The sequence below is a fragment of the Protopterus annectens genome, chromosome 14.part0, assembly GCF_019279795.1.
Source record: "Protopterus annectens isolate FY-2018-M chromosome 14.part0, PAN1.0, whole genome shotgun sequence".
NCBI lineage: Eukaryota > Metazoa > Chordata > Ceratodontiformes > Protopteridae > Protopterus > Protopterus annectens.
Genome location: NC_056748.1, coordinates 1,161,322,224 through 1,161,342,131, shown reverse-complemented (window position 1 = coordinate 1,161,342,131; position 19,908 = coordinate 1,161,322,224). Strand labels below are relative to the sequence as shown.

Below are 19,908 nucleotides of genomic sequence, written 5' to 3'. Positions count from 1 at the left end.
AGTGGGAGTAGCAAGGGCATAGCCATCATGTTTTTAGGTGTGCTTTTAGTAAAGTTTTGAAGTGGGTGCATAATGGTACGGAGGTAATTGTGGGTGGGAGGGAGTTCCATAATTTGGCTATGGCACAAGAGAATAGTGCTTCACCAGCAGAGTTATTGGCTTTAGTGATCTGCAAGTGATTTTTGTTGCTGGATCTTAGTGGTCTGGTGGTGTGATAGGGTTGGAATAGATTCTGGAGGTATGGGACATTTAGTGGATGGTTTACTAGTTTGTGGGCAAGTGAGAGTTGATACCGTTGAAGGAGGTGAGGGAGTTCAAGCCAGCCCAGTTCAGCAAGTGAGAGACCGTGGTGACTATGGTAGGATGCCCCTGTGGCAAATTTGGCGATTTTGTTGTAGCAGGTCTCTAGCTTGTTTAGATCGCATTGCCTTAGGTTGGTATATATTGGAGAGGCATAACGTAGGGTGGAGATAAGGTGGGAATTTGCTATTGAAATCTTTGCTGCTTTGGTGAGAAGTTGCTTATTTCTGTATAATGCTCCTAGTTTTTTGTGGACTTTTTTTTTATGGTCATGGATATGTGAATGTCAAATTTTAGTTTATTGTCTATTTCCACTCCTAGCAATTTGGTGTGTTCAGTTGGGTATATAGTGGTGTTGTCTTTTGCTGTGATGTTAAAGTGAGAGTTGTTTTGAGTATGTTTGATGGGTTGAAAGATGAATAGTTTAAGTTTTGTTTGGGTTGAGTATTAATTGGGCATCGAATAACCAAGTTTCAACAGAGGAAAAGGCTTCCTGTGTGACTTTTTGCAGTTTGGATAGGGATTGGGCTGAGCAGATGATGGTTGAGTCATCTGCGTATTGTATGAGTGTGCCATGTTTGGTGGTAGAGGCTAGATTATTGGTGAAAACAGAGAAGAGTAGAGGTCCAAGGATAGATCCTTGGGGAACCCCTATGGAGACAGGTAGTTGGGGAGATATGTCATTCTGCCATACAACAGATTGTTGGTGGTCAGACAGGTAACTCTGAAACCAGCTGGTGACTGATTGAGGGAAGGATAGGTTATTGAGGACAGAGATGAGTTGTTTGTGTGGGACCATGTCAAATGCTTTAGATAGGTCTAGGAAAGTAGCAGAGGAGAGATAGCCATTGTTTTAATGCTGAAGGATAGTGTTAGTAACGGAGAGTAAGGCAGTGGTGGTGCTATGGTTTGGTCGGAAACCATGCTGAGTATTGGAAAGGAGGTTGTTAGTAAGGAGGTAGTGTGAGACCTGAGAGTGTATGCATCTCTCTAGTATTTTGGAGAGTGGAGAGAGAATAGCTATGGGGCAGTAATTGGTTAGTTCTGTGGAGGGGCCACCTTTGTGGGGGGGGAATTATATGTGATACTTTCCACAGTGTGGGAACGTAACTTTCTGACAGAGTTCAGTTAATCAAGATGGATACTGGGTAGGCCAGAGCATCAGCTGTGATTTGTAGGTATTCACTTGGGAGGTTGTGTGCTGCTAATTTGGTGGGCTTAAGTTTAGTTAAGAGTTTTTTTATGTTGGAGGTAGGTACAGGAGAAAAAGAGAAGGCAGTGGGGAGATTACTAGATGAAGGTGTGGGTTGGAGGGGAGGGGGGTTGTTTTTAGCTAATGATAGCATGGTTTGTGTGAAGTGTGTGTTGAATGAGGTAGCAATATTTTTGGAGGAGTGAGGGATGTTAGGAGGAGGGGTACTGACTTTACCTGGGTGGAGGATGGAGTTTATGGAGGACCAGAATTGTTTGGGGCTGTGTTTGGAGGACTCTAGGGCAGACTAGTAGTATTGGAATTTGTCCTGTTTTATATTGGCTTTTAGACTCTATTCGGTAGATGACAGGTTTAGCTTGGTATAGGTATTTTTTGAGTAGGAATGTTGGGGAGTGATCACTGAGGCCATCTGATAAGCAGCCTGTTATATATGACTTGGGGGCTCTTACTGACTAGTGTCCAATCCAGGGTAGTGTGCTTGCTGGAGTTTTTATTTATCCTGGTTGGCGACTGGACTAGTTGGGTGAAGCCATGAAGGTTTACTTGATGGGTTGGATGGTTGCCAGAACAAGATTGCCAGTCAATATTGAAATCACCTAAAATTATAGTTTATTGGGGGAAATGGTGGGTAGACCAGCTGAGGAGGTTTTCTAGTGGACAGATGTTCTGGCCAGGTGGGAAGTGGCATCCAATTATGTTGATGGTTTTGTTTTGGTTTATTTTGAGGTTGGTATATATTATTTCTTCATTGCCTATTTGTGGAGCTGATGATTTTAAGATCTAGATGTTTAGATGCTGTTTAAATATTATAGCTACACCGCCTCCTTTCTTGTTTAGTCGGTCTACTCTTAGTATGCCGTAACCGGTAGGGAGTATTTGCTCACTGGTAATGTGAGGTTTTAGCCAGGTTTCTGTCAGGATGACTATATCTGGGGAGTACAAGTCTATGGTGGCATGGAGTTCATGGACTTTCTTAGATATACTTCTAATATTTAGGCTTAGTAGAAGGAAGTCACTTGGCTTTCTATTGGCTATGATATGGGATATGTTGTGGTTTCTTGTCTTATTATGAGGATTGGATTTGGAGATGGTAGGGCCAAGGTTGGGATGGATGTCTCCACTTAGGGCCAGTTTTGATATGCATGAGGTTATTAGTTTTCTCAGTTTTTGAATGTGTTTGATTATTAGGGAAACTTTATGATTGTGCTCTATGGGTAATAGGTATGGTGGGAGGGTTACTATGTTAAGTTGTAGGGATGATTTATGTTTGAGTAATATAGTTGGTAGAATATGTGAGGGGTGCATAGGGATAGTTCTTGGGTTGGTGGGAGGGGAGCTGAGTGAGGGTGAGACATGACTAGTGGTGTAAGTAGTAGTACAGTGGTAGTGGCTGAGTGGGGGAATGATGGAGCTTTGGTAGGATGTAAGATATGCAAGGAGAGTGCATGCAGTGAGCACAGGTGTAAGGTAAGGTATAAGGGCTGATTACAAGCCAAAGCAGAGTGCTATCCAGGGGAAAAATGAATATTGGCTCAAATAGGTAGACACATACTCAAAGTTAACTTTAGCTGTTTGCAGACAGTTCGGACCCGGACTGTGCTTTTCTGATAAGAATGATAAAGGTGGTACTGCAGTTGAATACTTAAGAGTGGTGTTAGGTTGGAGAGACACTGAGCTCCTCCTGAGGCCTGTAGCAGAGTGGAGTGTAGGATGGTTATTCATTTCCTTTGGACCCAGATCCACTTGGGGGTACTCCCAGCTCTGACTACTGTCAGATCCAGTAGATCTGTTTCTTCCATTCGTTCACTAATAGCTTCTCTAATCTGACCACTCGGATCTAAGCCCTTGGCTATAATTGTTGCCCAGGGAAGATCTGTAGCTTAGCCAATGCTTCATACTTCCTGAACTCTGATGAGTTCTCTGACAAAATCGTTTGTGACTCTGCTGAAGCTAGACCATTGGTGAGGATTCTGACAGGATGGGATTGGATCTGAGGTCATTGGATGCCTTCCTAAGTTATTAATTTAATGATACCTTAATATTTTTGAAATTCCCCTTTTTTTTTATCAGCAGGCAGACTCAGTCTGCGGTTACTTGCTCCTTACACAAGGGATTATGAGTAGGGGGAGGATCCTGAGCATTGGAGCCAAAGCTTGATAATCTTTTTGAGCTGGTCCTTGCAAGTAAAGGTTCTCCATATGCTGTTCCCTTGGAATTTGCCTCCCCAGTTAAGACGGATCATAGTCTAGTGGTCTTCACCATTAGAACCTCTAAATATGAAGATACCTGTATCTCAGAATCCAAAGACTTCAAATCCACTAATCTCATCAAATTCTATGATGTTGATTCAAGTTTCATATTTTCTAGCATAACTCCAGACATCGCCACAACAGGTGGCCACACAAAAGACTTCTATACAGAATTGTGGAGAATTGTCACTGCCTACCATATCAAAATTTAATGGGAAGTTTAAAAGCAGACCAGCTTGATAGCCCGCCAACATACATAATCTACAATAAAAGTATAAAATTCATTCAAGGGTCCTTAGATCTACCACATACTTTAATGACATACAAGATTAGAAAATTTACTAAAAATTTAAAAAAATGTTATGAGTAGTAAGGCATTTTCCAAACTTAGATTAGTATCTGAAGCTAAAAGCAACTATAAATCTTCCTTTAGTTACTTTAGGAAACTTAAGAAATAACACCCAACATTGTTTGAAGTTATAGAAGGTGGCACAAACAAATGCAATGCCAGATTCACCCCAAAAACAACTATTCAAAGCTCACTTGTTCCTGAAACTTTCGTATCCCCCCATCATTACCCAAAATCATGCAGAAAAGGTGTTCTCACTCTAAAAATACTTCCTCCATAATAGTATACCTGCTCTTTAATAAACAGTAAAAAGCAAGCCCTGGCAGAGCCACTCCTTAAACATTTTAACTTGAGTTATTCCCTGATTTCATGCACAGCAGTGATGATGCCATTCCACAAGGCTGACCTTCGGGATTCAGGCCCATCAGCCTGATAAGACTAATAGGCAAAGCCATGGAAAATATTATAAATGACTTGATTAACCAGTATATTAAAAATATCATCAGACTAGACTCAGTGCAGTTTGGTTTTGTCAAGGTTAGCGTGTGTAATGAATCTAGTTAACTTCTTTGAATGCAGTCAGTTTGAAGCTTCCATGACTGGGAATCGAACCTGCGCTGTAGTGAAGAGACTGCTGAATCATAATCACAAGATCAGCCGGGACTCCTCCCTATAAAACATCTATGTATACATGTACGTCAACCTAAAGTGGTATGTACCAACAAAGCTAGACTTAATCAGAACCATTTTAATATAAAACCAGCACTTTAACCCTTCACTGCAAAACCTCTAGACAGAGGTCATAATATGTGCGCACTGTACCCAGTGCTAACATAGTTAATAAGCTCAGTACATTACAATTAATTATTTATTTAGTTTACCAGAAAAATCAGACTGGGCTCCCATTTCAGCAGAGGCCCATAAAGAAAATCTCCAATACAAAAAAAGTTACAGATAGTTACAGTAGATGCAATGCAATCTATTAGGAAAGTTACTATAAGACACACACAGTATACAAATAATGTAAAAAGTAATGAAGCAAGCATAAAAAACATAGAGATGGAGTAGTATAATAGTCATAAAGTATATTAGCATAAAATGAAACAGTATGTGTGTATATATATATATATATGTATATATATATATATATATATATATATATATATATATATATATATATATATATATATATATATATATATATATAGGTTCCCTTTAAAATTTCGAAATACTGAAATCCCGACTTTCAGTATTTCGAAATTATAATACCGAAGCCTTGAAATTCTGAAACACCAGAAGCACGAAATTCAAAATACTGAAGTTCGGAGCTTCTGGTGTTGCGGTGTGTAAATGCATAGGTGTAAGTGTAGGTAAGTATGTATGAGTGTGTTGGTTAGGAGCTTTAGTGTATGTTAGTGTGTGTTTTGGCTGTGATGTATGTGTGCAAGGGGCTGTGAAATGTGTGTGTGAGTTACCTTTGTGTGTGTGATTGTGCGATCTTTGAGTTAGTATATATAAGTGGGGGGGCTGCAAGGAGGCTTGCCCCCTTGCTTGTCTGTAGTGTAGGATTGTTTGATTGTGGGGGGAAGATTGTGTATGTGTGAGGTGTATTTGCACTGTAGGTTTGTGATTTTAAATTTTGCGGTTATGGGGTTTCGGTATTTAAAGGTTTCAGCTGTAGAATTTCAAAATACTGAAATTCGGGATTTCAGTATTTCGGGATTCTATAGTGAACCTTTATATATATATATATATATATATATATATATATATATATATATATATATATATATTTATGTAGTGTGTGTGTGTTTGTATCTATATATCTACACACACACACACACACACACACACACACACACACACACACACACACACACACACACACAACCTTTTAACCTCCCTAACAACATTAAGCCTCATTTTACGTGCTGATTATTTCTTAATAAAAAGAGAAGGACCCAACACATTAGCAATTCTATTATTACTCATTAACGACCCAAGTAAATGTCTTACCTGGTTCTTTAGCAATGACTTCCAAGTAAATACCTCTAAATTCACCTGAGTGATCTTTGACACTCTACCAAAATTGTCTACATTTTCTTCCCATCATTTCAAAAACCCATCTGGAAATGTCATCTGTATTACCACCTGTGAGTATTGTGACCACTGTTTAAATCTCCACCACTATGCCTTTCTGTCAGTAAAGTTGTAACCCAGTTAAACCCAGGTCCCTTGATGATACTTTCGGCACCTACAGACTTGTCTTCCTTGATGTCAATGGTGTTGGCATTGGTGGAGTGATTGGTATTGAGGGCTTGACACCAGTGCAGGACCCAATGCCTTGTGGGTCACTTTTAGTGTTGGCACTGTCAACCTTTGTTTCGGTGTGAAAATTCAACTGTTTTTCTCTGTGCCGAAGTCCATCTGCGGGCAGCAGTCAGGTCCTACAACCTTTCGCATTCTGTGTTGGCTTTGATTGCTTTGGCCATGGGTATCTTGGTAGATTAATAAGCACAGGAGGGTTCTGCACATCTCTTCCAGCAAAAGCTAGCACCTACTGCACTGGTTTCACCCCGTACACTATTGAAGCAGTGCCTTTGGGCTACTTTTGTACTTTGCTTTCCCAGGACAGGGGACCAGAGAGACAAAGAAAGCATGTTAAGTCTGGGTTACCTTTTCAGGAGAGCTCAGATGAATCGGCAATGAGTCTATGTAGGAAAAGGTTATACAAGAAAAAGCATATTGACTCCCCATTGGAGTCCCCTTTCCAGACACTCTTCTCAGTGAGGGGGAGGCTTCAACCTAATTTCTTCTGAAAAATACCAGATTTGATGAAATTCTTGAGATGGCATGGCAGAGGGGATCGTGCCCATTGCCCCACCTTCCCTGAGGAAGAGATCCTTTAGGAAGCCTACAGGTCCTAAACCCCAGCAGCCTTGGTGGTTCCCCAGGCAAATTAATAGATATGGTGAGCACAGGCACTGGGAGGGAGCTTAATATAGGCAAGCCTATACCAAGGAAACCTGACAAACTGTTGCAAACCCCAAAATATAGGTCAAAGTGGAAAAAGAATACACCTGTGGTTTCCATTGTGTTGTCACCAACCACCAAATTAGAGATTCCAGAAGATGCCCAGACTATCCATTTTCCAAACAAAGATTCAAGGGTTATAGGTTAGGAAAGCTTTTTTGATCATGGCAATGAATTACCTGATTCATGTAGTCAGGTTTCATAGAGAACTGGTATACAAGACCATAGAAGCCTTGAACCAGTTGTTCATTTGCGACATCCACAGGCAGTTGGACACCATGGGTGTTAGTCAATTCCATTTCATCACCGTCTGTGAATCTCCTGTGCAATGCAATGGATGGGAGCAGTCTATTCAGAAGAATTTGATATACCAGTGTGAGACATTAGGCCTGGATGTGATTGACTGGTTTTGCAGAGCACTTTAAGGAGGCCTTTGTCAATGCCTCCATTGATGCAACCTCGTTGTTTGGACAGAAGTTAAAACAAAAGCTACAATACTGTGAGCAAGAGAGCAATATTCTCACAGCTTTTTGAGTGAAATTCTCAGCTTTCCAAATATTTTAGACAGAAACTAAATGAAACTTAAGAACATTTAGTTTCAGACATCCCAACAGCAATTCAACAGAAGTTTTCAGAATCGAGAGAGCTTCTGTGACAGTTACCCACACAGAGGAAAATGTAGACCGCAGCAGTAAGGGTTCTGCAGTCCTTCCACAAAGAGGCAGATTGTATGAATCCTGACTGTCCTGCTCTGGAAGCATGAATGGCAGGCCATCACACAAGATAAGTTGGATCAAGGAGATCATATTCTGAGGCTATACTATATCAGATTTACAACTACTCATACAGCTGCCCTGTCTCCCACCTGTGGTGCCACCCTGTCAGAATGCCCAGTGTTGTCTAATTTGAATGAATCTATTCACTTGCCAGTTTTCTTTACGAACTATACCAGCAAAGAAGAATATAAATTGCACTGCTTCAACATGCTTAGGCAGCTCATATTTTCTTCAAATTAAGTCAGAAAAAAACATTTCTTCCATTTTTGCAAGTTAAAGTCAGAAAGTAGTAAACTTTCATTTTCCAAATGGTTGTCTGGCCAAATTATATTCTGCTTTTCATTTATCATTATTCCACTACCTTCCAGATACAAATCACACACTGCTAGGAGTCAAGCTACTTAAGCAGCTTTCAATTTGGGCAGCTGCTACATGGTTTTCCTTACTTACCTTTGCTAAGCATTACAGTCTCAACATTTTATCTAGGTCCAGAGCTTCCTTTGGGCCTCTCTTGTTAAAGACCTCTTATCTTTGTTCCTCCCAAAGTATGCATTCCAGTGTACAGACAAGACCAACTTAAATACTCAAGTTATGTACTTACCAAAACAATAGATTGTCGGTGTGTGTCTGTGCACTGGGAACAACTCTCTCCCACCAGTCCCTATCCAAATGTTTTAATCTAGAGGGACCTGGAAGAGCACTAGAGGCCTGTGATTGGCCATCAAGTACTAAATTGTCTATTCTTGGTGATAATTATTCTGGTTATTTTAAGTTTTTCACTTTCTGTATTGATGGCTTTACTCGATATGAAAACTTAGTTGGGAATGGTGCATTATAGGAGAGGGGAGGAGCACAAGCTTTTCAAAGATCTCATTGCTGTCATGCAGGAAGATACCTTTGGTAACCAGTCCATCCATTCCAGTGCAAGGACAGAGACCAACTAAATTTTTGTTCTGGTAAATGCTTAATTTACGTTTCATTTAGTGGGAGACTGAATGAAAACCATTACAACAGAAATAATCAGAACACCTCTGTAATGAGGATGTAAGGTTTCTCAGAAAAAAATCGTAGGATCATAGAAACTTACTAGGCTATTGGCCCTGAGGCCCATACAAGCCTAGCCAAGAATTTAGCTCATGTTCTTACAAGCCAGCACCTGATGCCCCTGTCCAGCAGGGACATTTGTTTAAAATGTATGTGTCTAAGTGATGTTGGTGAATACAGAGACTTTTTGTGATGCTTTCACTCATGAAGGGGTCATTGAAGTGGCCAGAGATATATCAAAAGCGGTTTCTTCAAGAAGAATTTCCAGAAGCAGCAGTAGGAGTGAGCGTAATTGTCTGAGTCTAGAACATCCTGATAGGCAGTGCAGTTGGGACTTTGGTGTAGCAGTTTCTAATACATCATCATCAGAAGTGCAGGCCACAGACTTTATTCGCCATTACTGCAAGTCTGGTAGGTTGTTAAGAATGTCTGGAAGACGGTCAACACAGTGAAACGTGTAGTTTGTAACTGAGTTTGAATTGTGATTAATGAATATTAATGAGTATACTGCTTTTTGTAATGAAGTGTGTGTAGACTTTGTATCTGAAAAATGAAAAAAGTCTTTACATTTAATACTATTCTATACAGCTAGAGTATAGCAAGTACTTTTTTTAATGCAGCAGTCAGTACCCAGAACTTCCAAAGTTTAAACAAAGTTGTTTATTAAATGCCTTTTATTTATGCATATATTTTCCCTCTTTGTAGAGAAAGAAATTTAACTTTTGAAAGAAGGAAGAGGTTGCAAAATATTTTGTATAGTATTAAAAAATGTGTTGCCTCTGGCCTGTGTCAGAGTTATGAATATGCATCAGGTAGTCTGGTATTCTGTACCCTGTGTGCAGTTTGAAGTAAGTGCTGATGAAATTGGCTGGGTGCAGTTTGGCTCAATTTTTCTAGGCTAGCCTGAGTATCATGGTTTGTACTTTCCCATTCTTTGAAATGCAGAATTTGCCTGAACATGCATCTACTGTCAACATATGCTTCACCTGTAATCAGGATTGCACCTGATATCTTCTGACTGAGCAAGGAATAAGCATGCACTTGTTCAGTCACAGAAACATTTCAAATAAAGAATATTTGTCTTTGACAGACTGTTGTCCAGGAACAGATATCCAGGATGAAAAAAATGAGAGGTTCTGTAATTTTGTGCTCTCCTTTTTATTACTGCAAAGGAAATAACAGCAGTATTCCACTAGGAGATTATCCTGGTTGAAGCATACGACTGAGGGGGAGGTCTGCTTTCTAGTGGTGGTAGAGAAGGATTACACACATGCATGTTTCTCTTTTAAAGCACCCCTCCATCAGCATTCCCATAGGCACTGACAATGGAAATGCACCAACATAACTTTTCATTTCTACTGCCAAAGTCATCTTTAGACCTGTTAACACTGAGTTCCATCTAAGTGTCGTTGATTAAACCAGGCTGTCATGTTATGTTATATTTGGGGTCTAAGACAATAGATAACAGTTGAGGAACTTTTGTATTTTTTGATGAATGTCTGGAGAAGTGATTCTTGGACAAGTGACATATCCAATGATAAAGAAGATGTTGATGTAACTGGTTGTTGATAGGTACAGGTATATGTAAGCCACGAGCTCTTTGGAACAGGAATGATCTCAGTGCAACTAGATAGTTTATTTACAAAGTAGTCAAATTAGATTCATAGGTTGGTACTAAGCTATCAGCCCTAGGGCCTATACAAGCCTAGCCATAGCCATAACAATTCCCTGGCTATTTCTTCTCACACTATTTACTTCTTAGTAAATTGCTTCAAGACATGAAACCTGCCAGCTTTAATGTAGGCTATTTAGAGTAGTTTACTCAAAACTACTGTAGCTTACAAGATTGTACTTTGTCTTTTGAATTATTCCCAAAAAGTTCATAGGGACTATCACATTGCTTTTTTTTTTTATTCTTTCTTTCAGAGTTTTGCATGTTTGTGCGACCACACCATCAACCAGAGTTTCTTCAAGTTTGTAAGGAACTAACTGAAATGAATAGCACGTCATCTGTGGATGGGAATACCTCTGTGAGAGAAGAGGATGTACAGCCTGAGAGTTCAACCATTAGAACTGAGCAAGAGAGCATAGATTATGACAAAGCTGGTATAGAACATATTTTACTGTAGGAAAAAGTGACATTCAGTAAGCTTGACATTTAATTGTAAACTGAAAGCATTGTTTGTGTTTTATAAGAACCTTCTGATATAGCATTATTTTACCTTTTCCGCCTGAATTATTTGCACCCAGTACTTTGTTTCCTTTACTAATGTACTGCAGTTAATTCCAGCCTCCTCTTGCTGATTTTCTATGCCCCCTATTTTGCAGTCATCCTTATTGGTAAAATCTCCATTCCCATATTGGCTTAGTTCTTAGAATATTTTCTGCTACTTTAAGAATGTAATCATTATCGTTGTCAGTATTCTCCTTAAATACTCTTATCCAAAATCCTACTCTATTTCTTGAACTGCCTCCACATTTCATCATCCCTTTTCATGTTGATTTATAACCTATTTGATATGTATGTGAGCCTTAACTTGTGTAGCTCTAAAATATTCCTTCAGATCGGTTAATGTTAACCCACTTAAGCTGTCCCAGTTAACTCTTTCCCACTTCCCCTTCAACTCTTTATTAATCATCATCCACAACTTCTCCTATGGTTGATAAAAGCTTGCCTGACTCGTAAATAGGAATAAAGGAACTAAATACATTTTCACTTCCTGTATTGTGCTATCCATATTAACATCATCCAGCTTCTCAGTGCTTGTGTCATCCTTTGATTGTTCTCTTCCCACCTTTCTTTAGCTGCCATAAAAAAATCCATTTTAATCCATACACCTAAATACATCTTATTGCAAGTATAGGCTTTGCTGAAACAAAACATGTGGGTGCATATTTTGCACAAAGTATTTGTTTTATTTCATTTATTTTTGTCCCAAAAAGACATGGAACAGTCTCAGTATGTTGCCTGCTTCCAAAATGTCATTTTCAACTTTTTCAAGTAAAAAATAATGTAATTTGCAAATAGGACTAACTTTTCCGATTGCCACACCAGATATAGCCGTGTATTTGAGAATCACTTATTTTCTTTGGCAGTAGCTGTAAGTAAAAGCAAATAAATGAGAAAGAGGAAATCCCTGCCTTCATTTATGTTTCAGATGCTCTCATATCCTGTGATATGTATTATTTTAACAGGGGGAAGGTAAATGGGTACCACTGACCTTCTCATAAAATTACCAACTTACTCTTATCATGTTCTTTCTCTGCATCAAGATTCTCCCAACAATAGTGAGGTTTTCTTATACACTGTTTCCTTCTGGTTTATCACTGTTGTATTAATGTTGTCAAATATTTACCTCCCCTCCACAAAACCCTTTATCATAGGTAGTTTAGACATGTATACTTTATAATCTTGATTTAAAATCAAAACAGGCCTACATGAAGTTGGGTCAAAGGTTCTTTACCCTCTTTGGGTAGTAAAGCCACCACAGCTTTCTTCCAAAATGCTGGTACTCTTCTCCCCCTTTTCAAATATATTTTTTAAACAAAACCTTCCAGGTCTTAATCATGATCTTCCCTCTACACTTCCACAGGAATACTGTCTCTGGCTCTAGACTTCCCTGTTGATTGATTTTTCTCTTCCTGTCTTAGCTGTCTTCCTGTCTTAGCCTCATCTTTCTCTAATCTTGGCATAACTAATCCTTTTTCTGTAAATATTTCTATTTGCATCTTTTCTTGGTTTCCCCGTTCCTCTGCTTTATACAAATTATCATAATATTTCCAAACTATCTCAGTACCTCTACAAGTTGAGTGACAAACCTTTCTAATTTCTTTTGCCTAAATCATTGTGATAAGGGTTTTGTGCTATAGAGTTATTGTTAAAAATAGTTGCTAAACAGCAACCTTTCTAAACTTGTGTATGTTTTGCAAATACTCCCTTATTTTACCTTTAGCACTTTGCAGTTGCTGCTGTTCCTGTTCTTTCAAATTCTGCTTCTGCTTTAATACTTTAACCTTTGTCAACCTCTCTGAGGAAGAAAACATCTTACTCACTAATTTCTTACATTCTTCTTAGTTTTTGTATATACTGTTGCTTTCTTTTTCATTTTGATGTATGTTTTAGTAAAGTAGCCTTTCAGTACTTTAGATAAAAGAATAGTGAATTACTAGTATTATCATTTGTTTCTTGGCTCTGATTTTTCTAGTTTGTGAATTATTTTGACATTTGCTGATATTTTAATTTCCTGTAAATATGTTGTACAGAACCATAATTTCTGTTTTGTCCTTATTGTTGCTATTTTGCTAAGAAGTAAAAACTGGCAAGACTTCTCACAGCTTCATTAGTAAGTCAGCATGTTACAACCTCTGCCCTGCAAACCTGCTGCATTCAGTCACCCGGGTGTATTTTTTTCATTTATTTGTATTTTTTACTTGACATCTTATTGTTTGAATATAATTTATAGAAAACTGCTGTTCAAGTAGTTTTTAGATAATTTGGTTATTTTTCCCATATCTTATCAGGTTACCAATGTGTTAGTTGCAGAAACCAGAGTACTGTTCCTTTTAAATGCCAGACATGTGATTTCACCTGTTGCAAAGCTTGCTGGGAAAATTGTTTAAAGGTTAGAGTTTTTTTTATTTAAATTAAAAACTGAAATAAATACATAAATAAATCCTGAAAGTATATCTTGGATGTAAATTTGTCAGATGTATAGTTCATTTAGCTTTAATCTGTATTTATGGCAGTGTTATCTCAGGAGTATCTTTAGTACACTTGATCCATGCAGTTTTTTTTTTCCAGCCAGCATTTTAATAATGTCTGATGGTACCTGACAGCTTCCCAATTATATGGTTCATCTATGTTTTATGTTTGAAGCCCCTTAACTTAAAGATTGGCAAGTGTTAATAATCCACATTTGGGCCAAGAGCCAGGATCACATATCATGTAGGTGATTTCCTTCTCCATGGAGAGAGAGTTACGTGCCCAAAGATGGTGACATTTGACAGAAGCTGGGAGTCTTAGGATCAAAGGAGGATATTAGGCTAATGGTCCTGGGACCCTTACAAGCCTAGCCAAGAGTTTTTACCCAAAAAGAAACCTCAGTCAGCACTTGTCGCCACTGTCAGTGAGGGACACAGGTGGAACCCCTTAGTGCTAGCACCAGTCTTGCTGGTGGATAAGGACTGAGCAAATAAGGATCAGATCGTTATATTTCATGATCTCCCTGCATTTTGTAAAATAACATCTGTGTAGGATGCAGCTGTAACATTGACAAAGGTACATTGATGGTCTCTCCACCAAAATGGAAGTGACTTTGCTTGATTTAAGGGGATTGCTTCAGCCAATGTTTCTAGATTGCCAGTGTATGAAGGAAAGACATTTGTAGCAGTGAAAAACACTCAGAAGGACAGAGGGAATGGTGAGAATGAAGCAGTGGTGGGGTACAGAAATCATGTTTTATTTTTAACAAGAACTGTTCTGTCCTTTCAATACTCAAGTTTTGCGGTGTAAATTGAGCTCCTTTCCAGGTGAAACTGAAATTTACATATTGTGTAAATGTATACATGGGATGGCAATCTGAGAGTGGTTCCTCTGAATTTCTTCTTTCGGGTGGTGTGTTGGGCTCTGGCTCCCCACTGCAATTCTGAAATGGATTAAGTGGGCAGTCAAAATAAATGAGTGTAAGTATATGTATTCACACAGCACTAAAAGTGATATGTTGTGATTGCCTCAGCTGTCATCAGGGGGCTGCATATACCAACATGCTTCTGCCTCCTGCTTCTGCCTCCTTTGTACCTTGGTACATAGACTGAGGAGGAGCGGTGAAGCATGGGAGGTGATGGTGATAGCACTGTGAAAAGCAGTAATGGGCATTGAAAGCATCCCTTCTTCTCTTATATCATGCCAACAGTTAGTTCCAACATGTACATCACAAAGTGAATGATCAATAACTTTACAACTTTTTTACCATTTTACAAGGCAGTGTAGGCATTATTTTGTTTTGGTTTGTATTGCAGTGTTGCAGGCTTTATTTCCTCTCAGTTTCCTTCATCATTTCTTGAAAATTGATTGGCTTGCTTTATGAAAATGAGTGACCTTTTTAAGAAGTTGCTGTCCGGTCCTGTTTTAGTGATTTTATACAATGCTACTGATCCACCTACCTGATTTACTTGTATGTGTTATGACATCTTTGACTTTGTTGTCTAACAGTATACCAGTGTTTTGCTTTGTGAATTTCTTTTTTTATCATGCGTTTATGGCAAATGAGTTCAGATGCTTTGCTTAAAGTAGTAAACTCTAAGTGCAGCACACAACAAATTTTAACATGTACAGTCCACATTAATATAAAGTCCTTGGGCCCATTCTGGCTTTTACATAAAATCTGATCCAAAATAATGTAGTCTTGGTCCTTCCTTTTATTTTTCTCCTCCACAGGACTGTTTCAGTGGATCCTCTCCCCGTTATTATTTGGCTCATTCATTCCTTGGAATGAGAGCAAGGCCGGAAGAGAATCATATAGACCATTCATTTTTTGCCTGGAGAGATCACGCAGTCCATTCATTCTCCATTGTTGAGAGGTGGGTGCTAGGAAGTGTGCCATCTTGCTGATCCTTCAGATTGGCCTGTCCATTTCCTAGTGAAGCACCTCTTTCCCTAGCGACAACTGTCTAGGTGATGCTGCGTGACATAGGAAATGTGTTGTTGCATCATGACTCGGCTATTTAGATATGCACAGTGGCATTACATGCACATAGGCTGTTGTTGCATAGGTGTAAAACCGAGTGTTCCTGTTAAGTGGGACCCAAGTGGTGAGCCAGAGTCATTTCCCTCCCTCCCTCAGGATAGGTGATACAGCTGCTCATCACTATCTTTCCTAGGACAGATGCCTGAGCTGCTAATCAAACTTGGGTCACCTAGTCTGTCATCAAGGCTTTATCCCTCTATGCCACTACAGCTGGCCTGCTCTTCCTTTAGTATACATTACAAGAGTGTTCCATGGGCAACCTTTCCCATAATGTGCAATTTCTAAGCCTGGATTAACATCTTTATCTTCCTGTAAACTTTCTGAAGAAGGCCTTTCAGCACCTCCCTGCTTCATTTCACTTTGGCTGTCCATCTGATTCAGAGTCACAGGCTTCTTTGAGTTCTGAAGTCTACTTATATCATGTCTCTGTTCTGATTTTAATACCCAAGTTTTCAGAGTGCTGCAGTACACTGTTTTTCTGTCACCATTTTCATCCTCCTTTGTTTCGCATATGTTTTTTCTACCTACCAGCAGCTTAATTTGGTGTGTCATACATCATCTTAGAGTGTGATTCACTATTTTATCACATTCCCATACTGTTAGATAATGAAATGTACACAGGAGGACATCTTGACTGAGATTTTGAATCTTATGAAAGAACATTTACTGTGCAAGGTCAAAGAGCTGTTAGAGTCTCATAAATTGTATGTTTTGCATCTTGGCATGTTCGTAACCAGACCTACTGCAATACCATCATTCATTCAAATATTTGAAGATGACTTTTAGGTTGTTTTATTACATTAAATTCCCAGCCCCCATTTCAAGGAAGCTTGATTGATTTTAGATTCCAGTAGACACAGTCAAGGGATGTAAACTGGAACCAGGAATCAACACAGCTAATCACAGGGAGAGCAGTTTGCATGGTAATTTCTGGTAAGAAATGAATACCTCATCTTCTCTTGGAGTCGAGTTTATACATTTTCACACTAATATGATTCATTATCAAGGGGATAGGATATTCTCAAATTAAAGGCATTACACAGGAGTTGGAGGGACAGGGTTTCCATACTAACCTAGACTGCCCTTTAAGTGAAGAAGCATATGATTACTTTTTTCGTAAGGTTAGCTACAGGCGCTTTTGCCAGGAGGCATCCCAGTCTAACAGGTTAATCCCTTCCTAAATATGTAAAGGGTCATTTTTTTTTTAATTGCATAAAAATCTCTCATTCCCTCCATCCCAAGATACTGTTATGAACTTTTGAATAGATATGCAAAACTGAGAAACAGTACATACATAAAATATTTCAAGCACAGGCATTAATGCCCTTCTAGCCTTCCAGCATACCAAAATACTTGTTCCCATAATAAGTGTCTAGGCTATTCTTAAAAATACCTAAACTAGTACTTGCTTTACTGTAATTTGGTAGTCTGTTCCATGCATCAGCTTTTCTCTCTCAGAGAACCAGTTAGTATACTTCTCATTACTGTAGAATCTTTTTTTTAATTTCTCCAAGTCTTTTGGGTTTCTAATGACGGGAATGGACCACATTCCTAAGTCAACGTATGATTAAACTCCATGAAATTAGTATTGTTTCAGTTTTTGATGTTAGCCAGAAGAGCTCTTCCCACCACCCACAATGTTCCCAGTAATGACTCCTCTTGCGATTCGTATGGAGTTACATGTATCGGTAAAAATATCTAAGTATGATTGTAAATTCATTTTTATAAGACCCATTGCTCCTACTACTACTGGAACTGTCTGGCTGTCTTCTTTGCACATTGTGCTTGTTTCTGCCTGCAACTCCTTGTGTTTTATGACTTTGTGTCTCTCTGTACATAAAACACTGTAGTCACTGGGTTTAGCTATTTCAGTACGTTCATAGGCTCATAGGTAAGTACTAGGCTATCGACAGTAGGGCCTATACAAGCCTAGCCAAATGAGTTCCCTGGCTTTCGCCACCCAAGAAAATTATTTTCCTGTGCCCCTGTCGAGCAGAGCCACAGCAGTGATTCCCGGGGTGAATTTCCTATTACCCATCCAATTGTCAAGATTTTTCTTAAAGAGGGCTAATGAAGAGCTTTGCTTAACATGAATGGCCAGCCTATTACAGAGCAGGGGACGTCTCTGGGACAGGAATCTATCCCTCCAGCATGTTCTTTTTATTGTGGAGACAAGGTTTAGGTCCCTGGAGCATGTGGCTCGGAGAGATTGGGATTTCTTTAAGTGTAGCATGTCCATCAGGTCTGGGTTAGACATGGCTTTGTACGTTAGGCAGAGATTGCCACAGAGTAGGCGATATGTGATGGAGAGCTGGAGTTTTTTTTATCTGTTTGAGGCTGGTAATCCTCTTAGTGAGGTATTTCTGTGGCCTTTCCAGCTGTTGCAGATGTCTTGCAAGGTACATGCCAGACAGGGCATTGTACTCTATGATGGGTCTAATAAGGGATGAGTAGAGAGAAACGATGACCTCTCATTTCTGGAGGAGAACCCCTTTGTGATGAGGTGTGCCACGTAGAAGGACTTCCTGACTACTGTGGCAACGTGATTATCAAAGAAGAGACTACTATCCACCTGTGTCCCAAGGTCTCTTATCATACTTTCGGTGTTTAGTAGGCTACCGCCTATGTGGTAGTTCATGGGTACAGTATTTTTCCCAAGGGGATGACAATGCACTGCTTGGCATTGAGCTTTAGGCCATGACTTTGACACCAAGCATCAGTCTCAGTGAGGCCTCTTTGTAGAATGTCCACATCCTTAGGTGAATCGATTATGGCTCCTAGTTTGCAGTCATCTGCGAATTTCATTAGCCAGAGACAAGCTGTATTAGCCTGGACTTCAGAGAAGTAGATACCGAACAGGAGAGGACCCAGGACCGAACCCTGTGGTACTCTGCTTGTCACTGGCCTGAAGCTGGATTTGGAGTTGGATACTTTCACTGTGTGAGTTCTGTCAGTGAGACAGCTGGCCACCCATCTTGTGACATAGGGCTTTATGCCTAGTCCAGTGAGTTTATCTATAATACCAAAGTTGGGGATGGTGTTGAAAGTCTTGGCGAGGTCAAGATAGGCTGTGTGCACTACCTTACCCTCGTCTTCATCTCTAGTGACTGCTTTGAAGAAGTCAGTCAGGTTTAGGAGGCATGATCTACACTTTGCAAACACAAACTGAGTGGGGTCCAGAGTTTGGAGGTTACCTGTGTCTTTGTTTATAAGCTCTAGGATGATGCGTTCCATGGTCTTGCAGACCAAGCTCGTCAGGCTAATGGGGTGGTAGTTCCTGGGGTCTGTGGTGGCACCCCCTTTGTGGAGTGGGATGACTGTCACTGTGTGCCACTCCTTAGGCAAAAAGCCTGAAGTGAGGGTATGGTTGAACAAAGTACTTGGGTGGGAAGCCAGTTCATTCTGTAGTTTGTGCAGAACGCAGCCTGGGATGTTGTCCGGTCCCATAGATGCTGTGTTCTTGGCTTTGGAGAGTGCGGTCTTCACCTGTGTGGCCGTGATTTCAGGGGCTTTGCAGTCATCCGGTATGTGAATGGGCCCTTGGGGGGGGGGGTGAGGGGGGTGAAGTTAGCTCTGAACCTGTCTGCCAGGATGTTGGCAATATCAGTTGGTTCGGTAAATGTTGTGCCATTTTGCTGTAGTTCAGAGCACACATCCAAGAGGATTTTATTTTCGTAACTAGCTTTGGAGGATTTTATGAAGGATCTCAGCTTCTTGCTGAGGCTGACTAGGGAGTTCCTGCAGTCATGGGATTTTACTCTCTTCTGCAACAGTTTCTTCCTTCTGTTGTAGAGTTTGTTTATGGTGGGGGACCACCAGATTGGCTTCCTTTTGCTGGAGGATAGCATCCTGGTTCTGTTGGGGATGGCATGGTCCATGCACTCGTGTATGTGCTTATACAGTGCATTTGTATAGGATTCAGCAGTCGTGCCACTATTTTCCATCTGTGTGGGTATAATGACATTTGCCACGTCTGGCTTAAAAAGCATGAAGTTGGCTTTGGAGAAGTTTTTACGGTGGTTTCCTTAATGAGGGGGGGGGGCGGAATATGGATGTCTAAGGTGATTATTTTGTGGTCGAACCTGACCAACAAGGAGTTGACCTCTGGCATGGAGCATCTATTACCCATATTGGTAATGACCAGGTCCAGGATGTTGCTACCCCTGGTAAGGGGTATGGACAAAGCTGGTCCAGGACG

The 19,908-nt window shown here is 39.9% G+C and overlaps 1 protein-coding gene across 1 annotated transcript in view; it reads left to right on the top strand.

The window, feature by feature from the left end:
- The window catches only part of RTEL1 (regulator of telomere elongation helicase 1), a gene marked incomplete in the record, with an annotated part of 4,697,248 nt that overhangs the window by 4,455,155 nt on the left and 222,185 nt on the right, over positions 1-19,908 (top strand). The window contains 2 exon segments of the mRNA XM_044056976.1: positions 10,891-11,070; positions 13,486-13,586. Of these exon segments, the coding sequence (XP_043912911.1) occupies positions 10,891-11,070; positions 13,486-13,586 (281 nt within the window).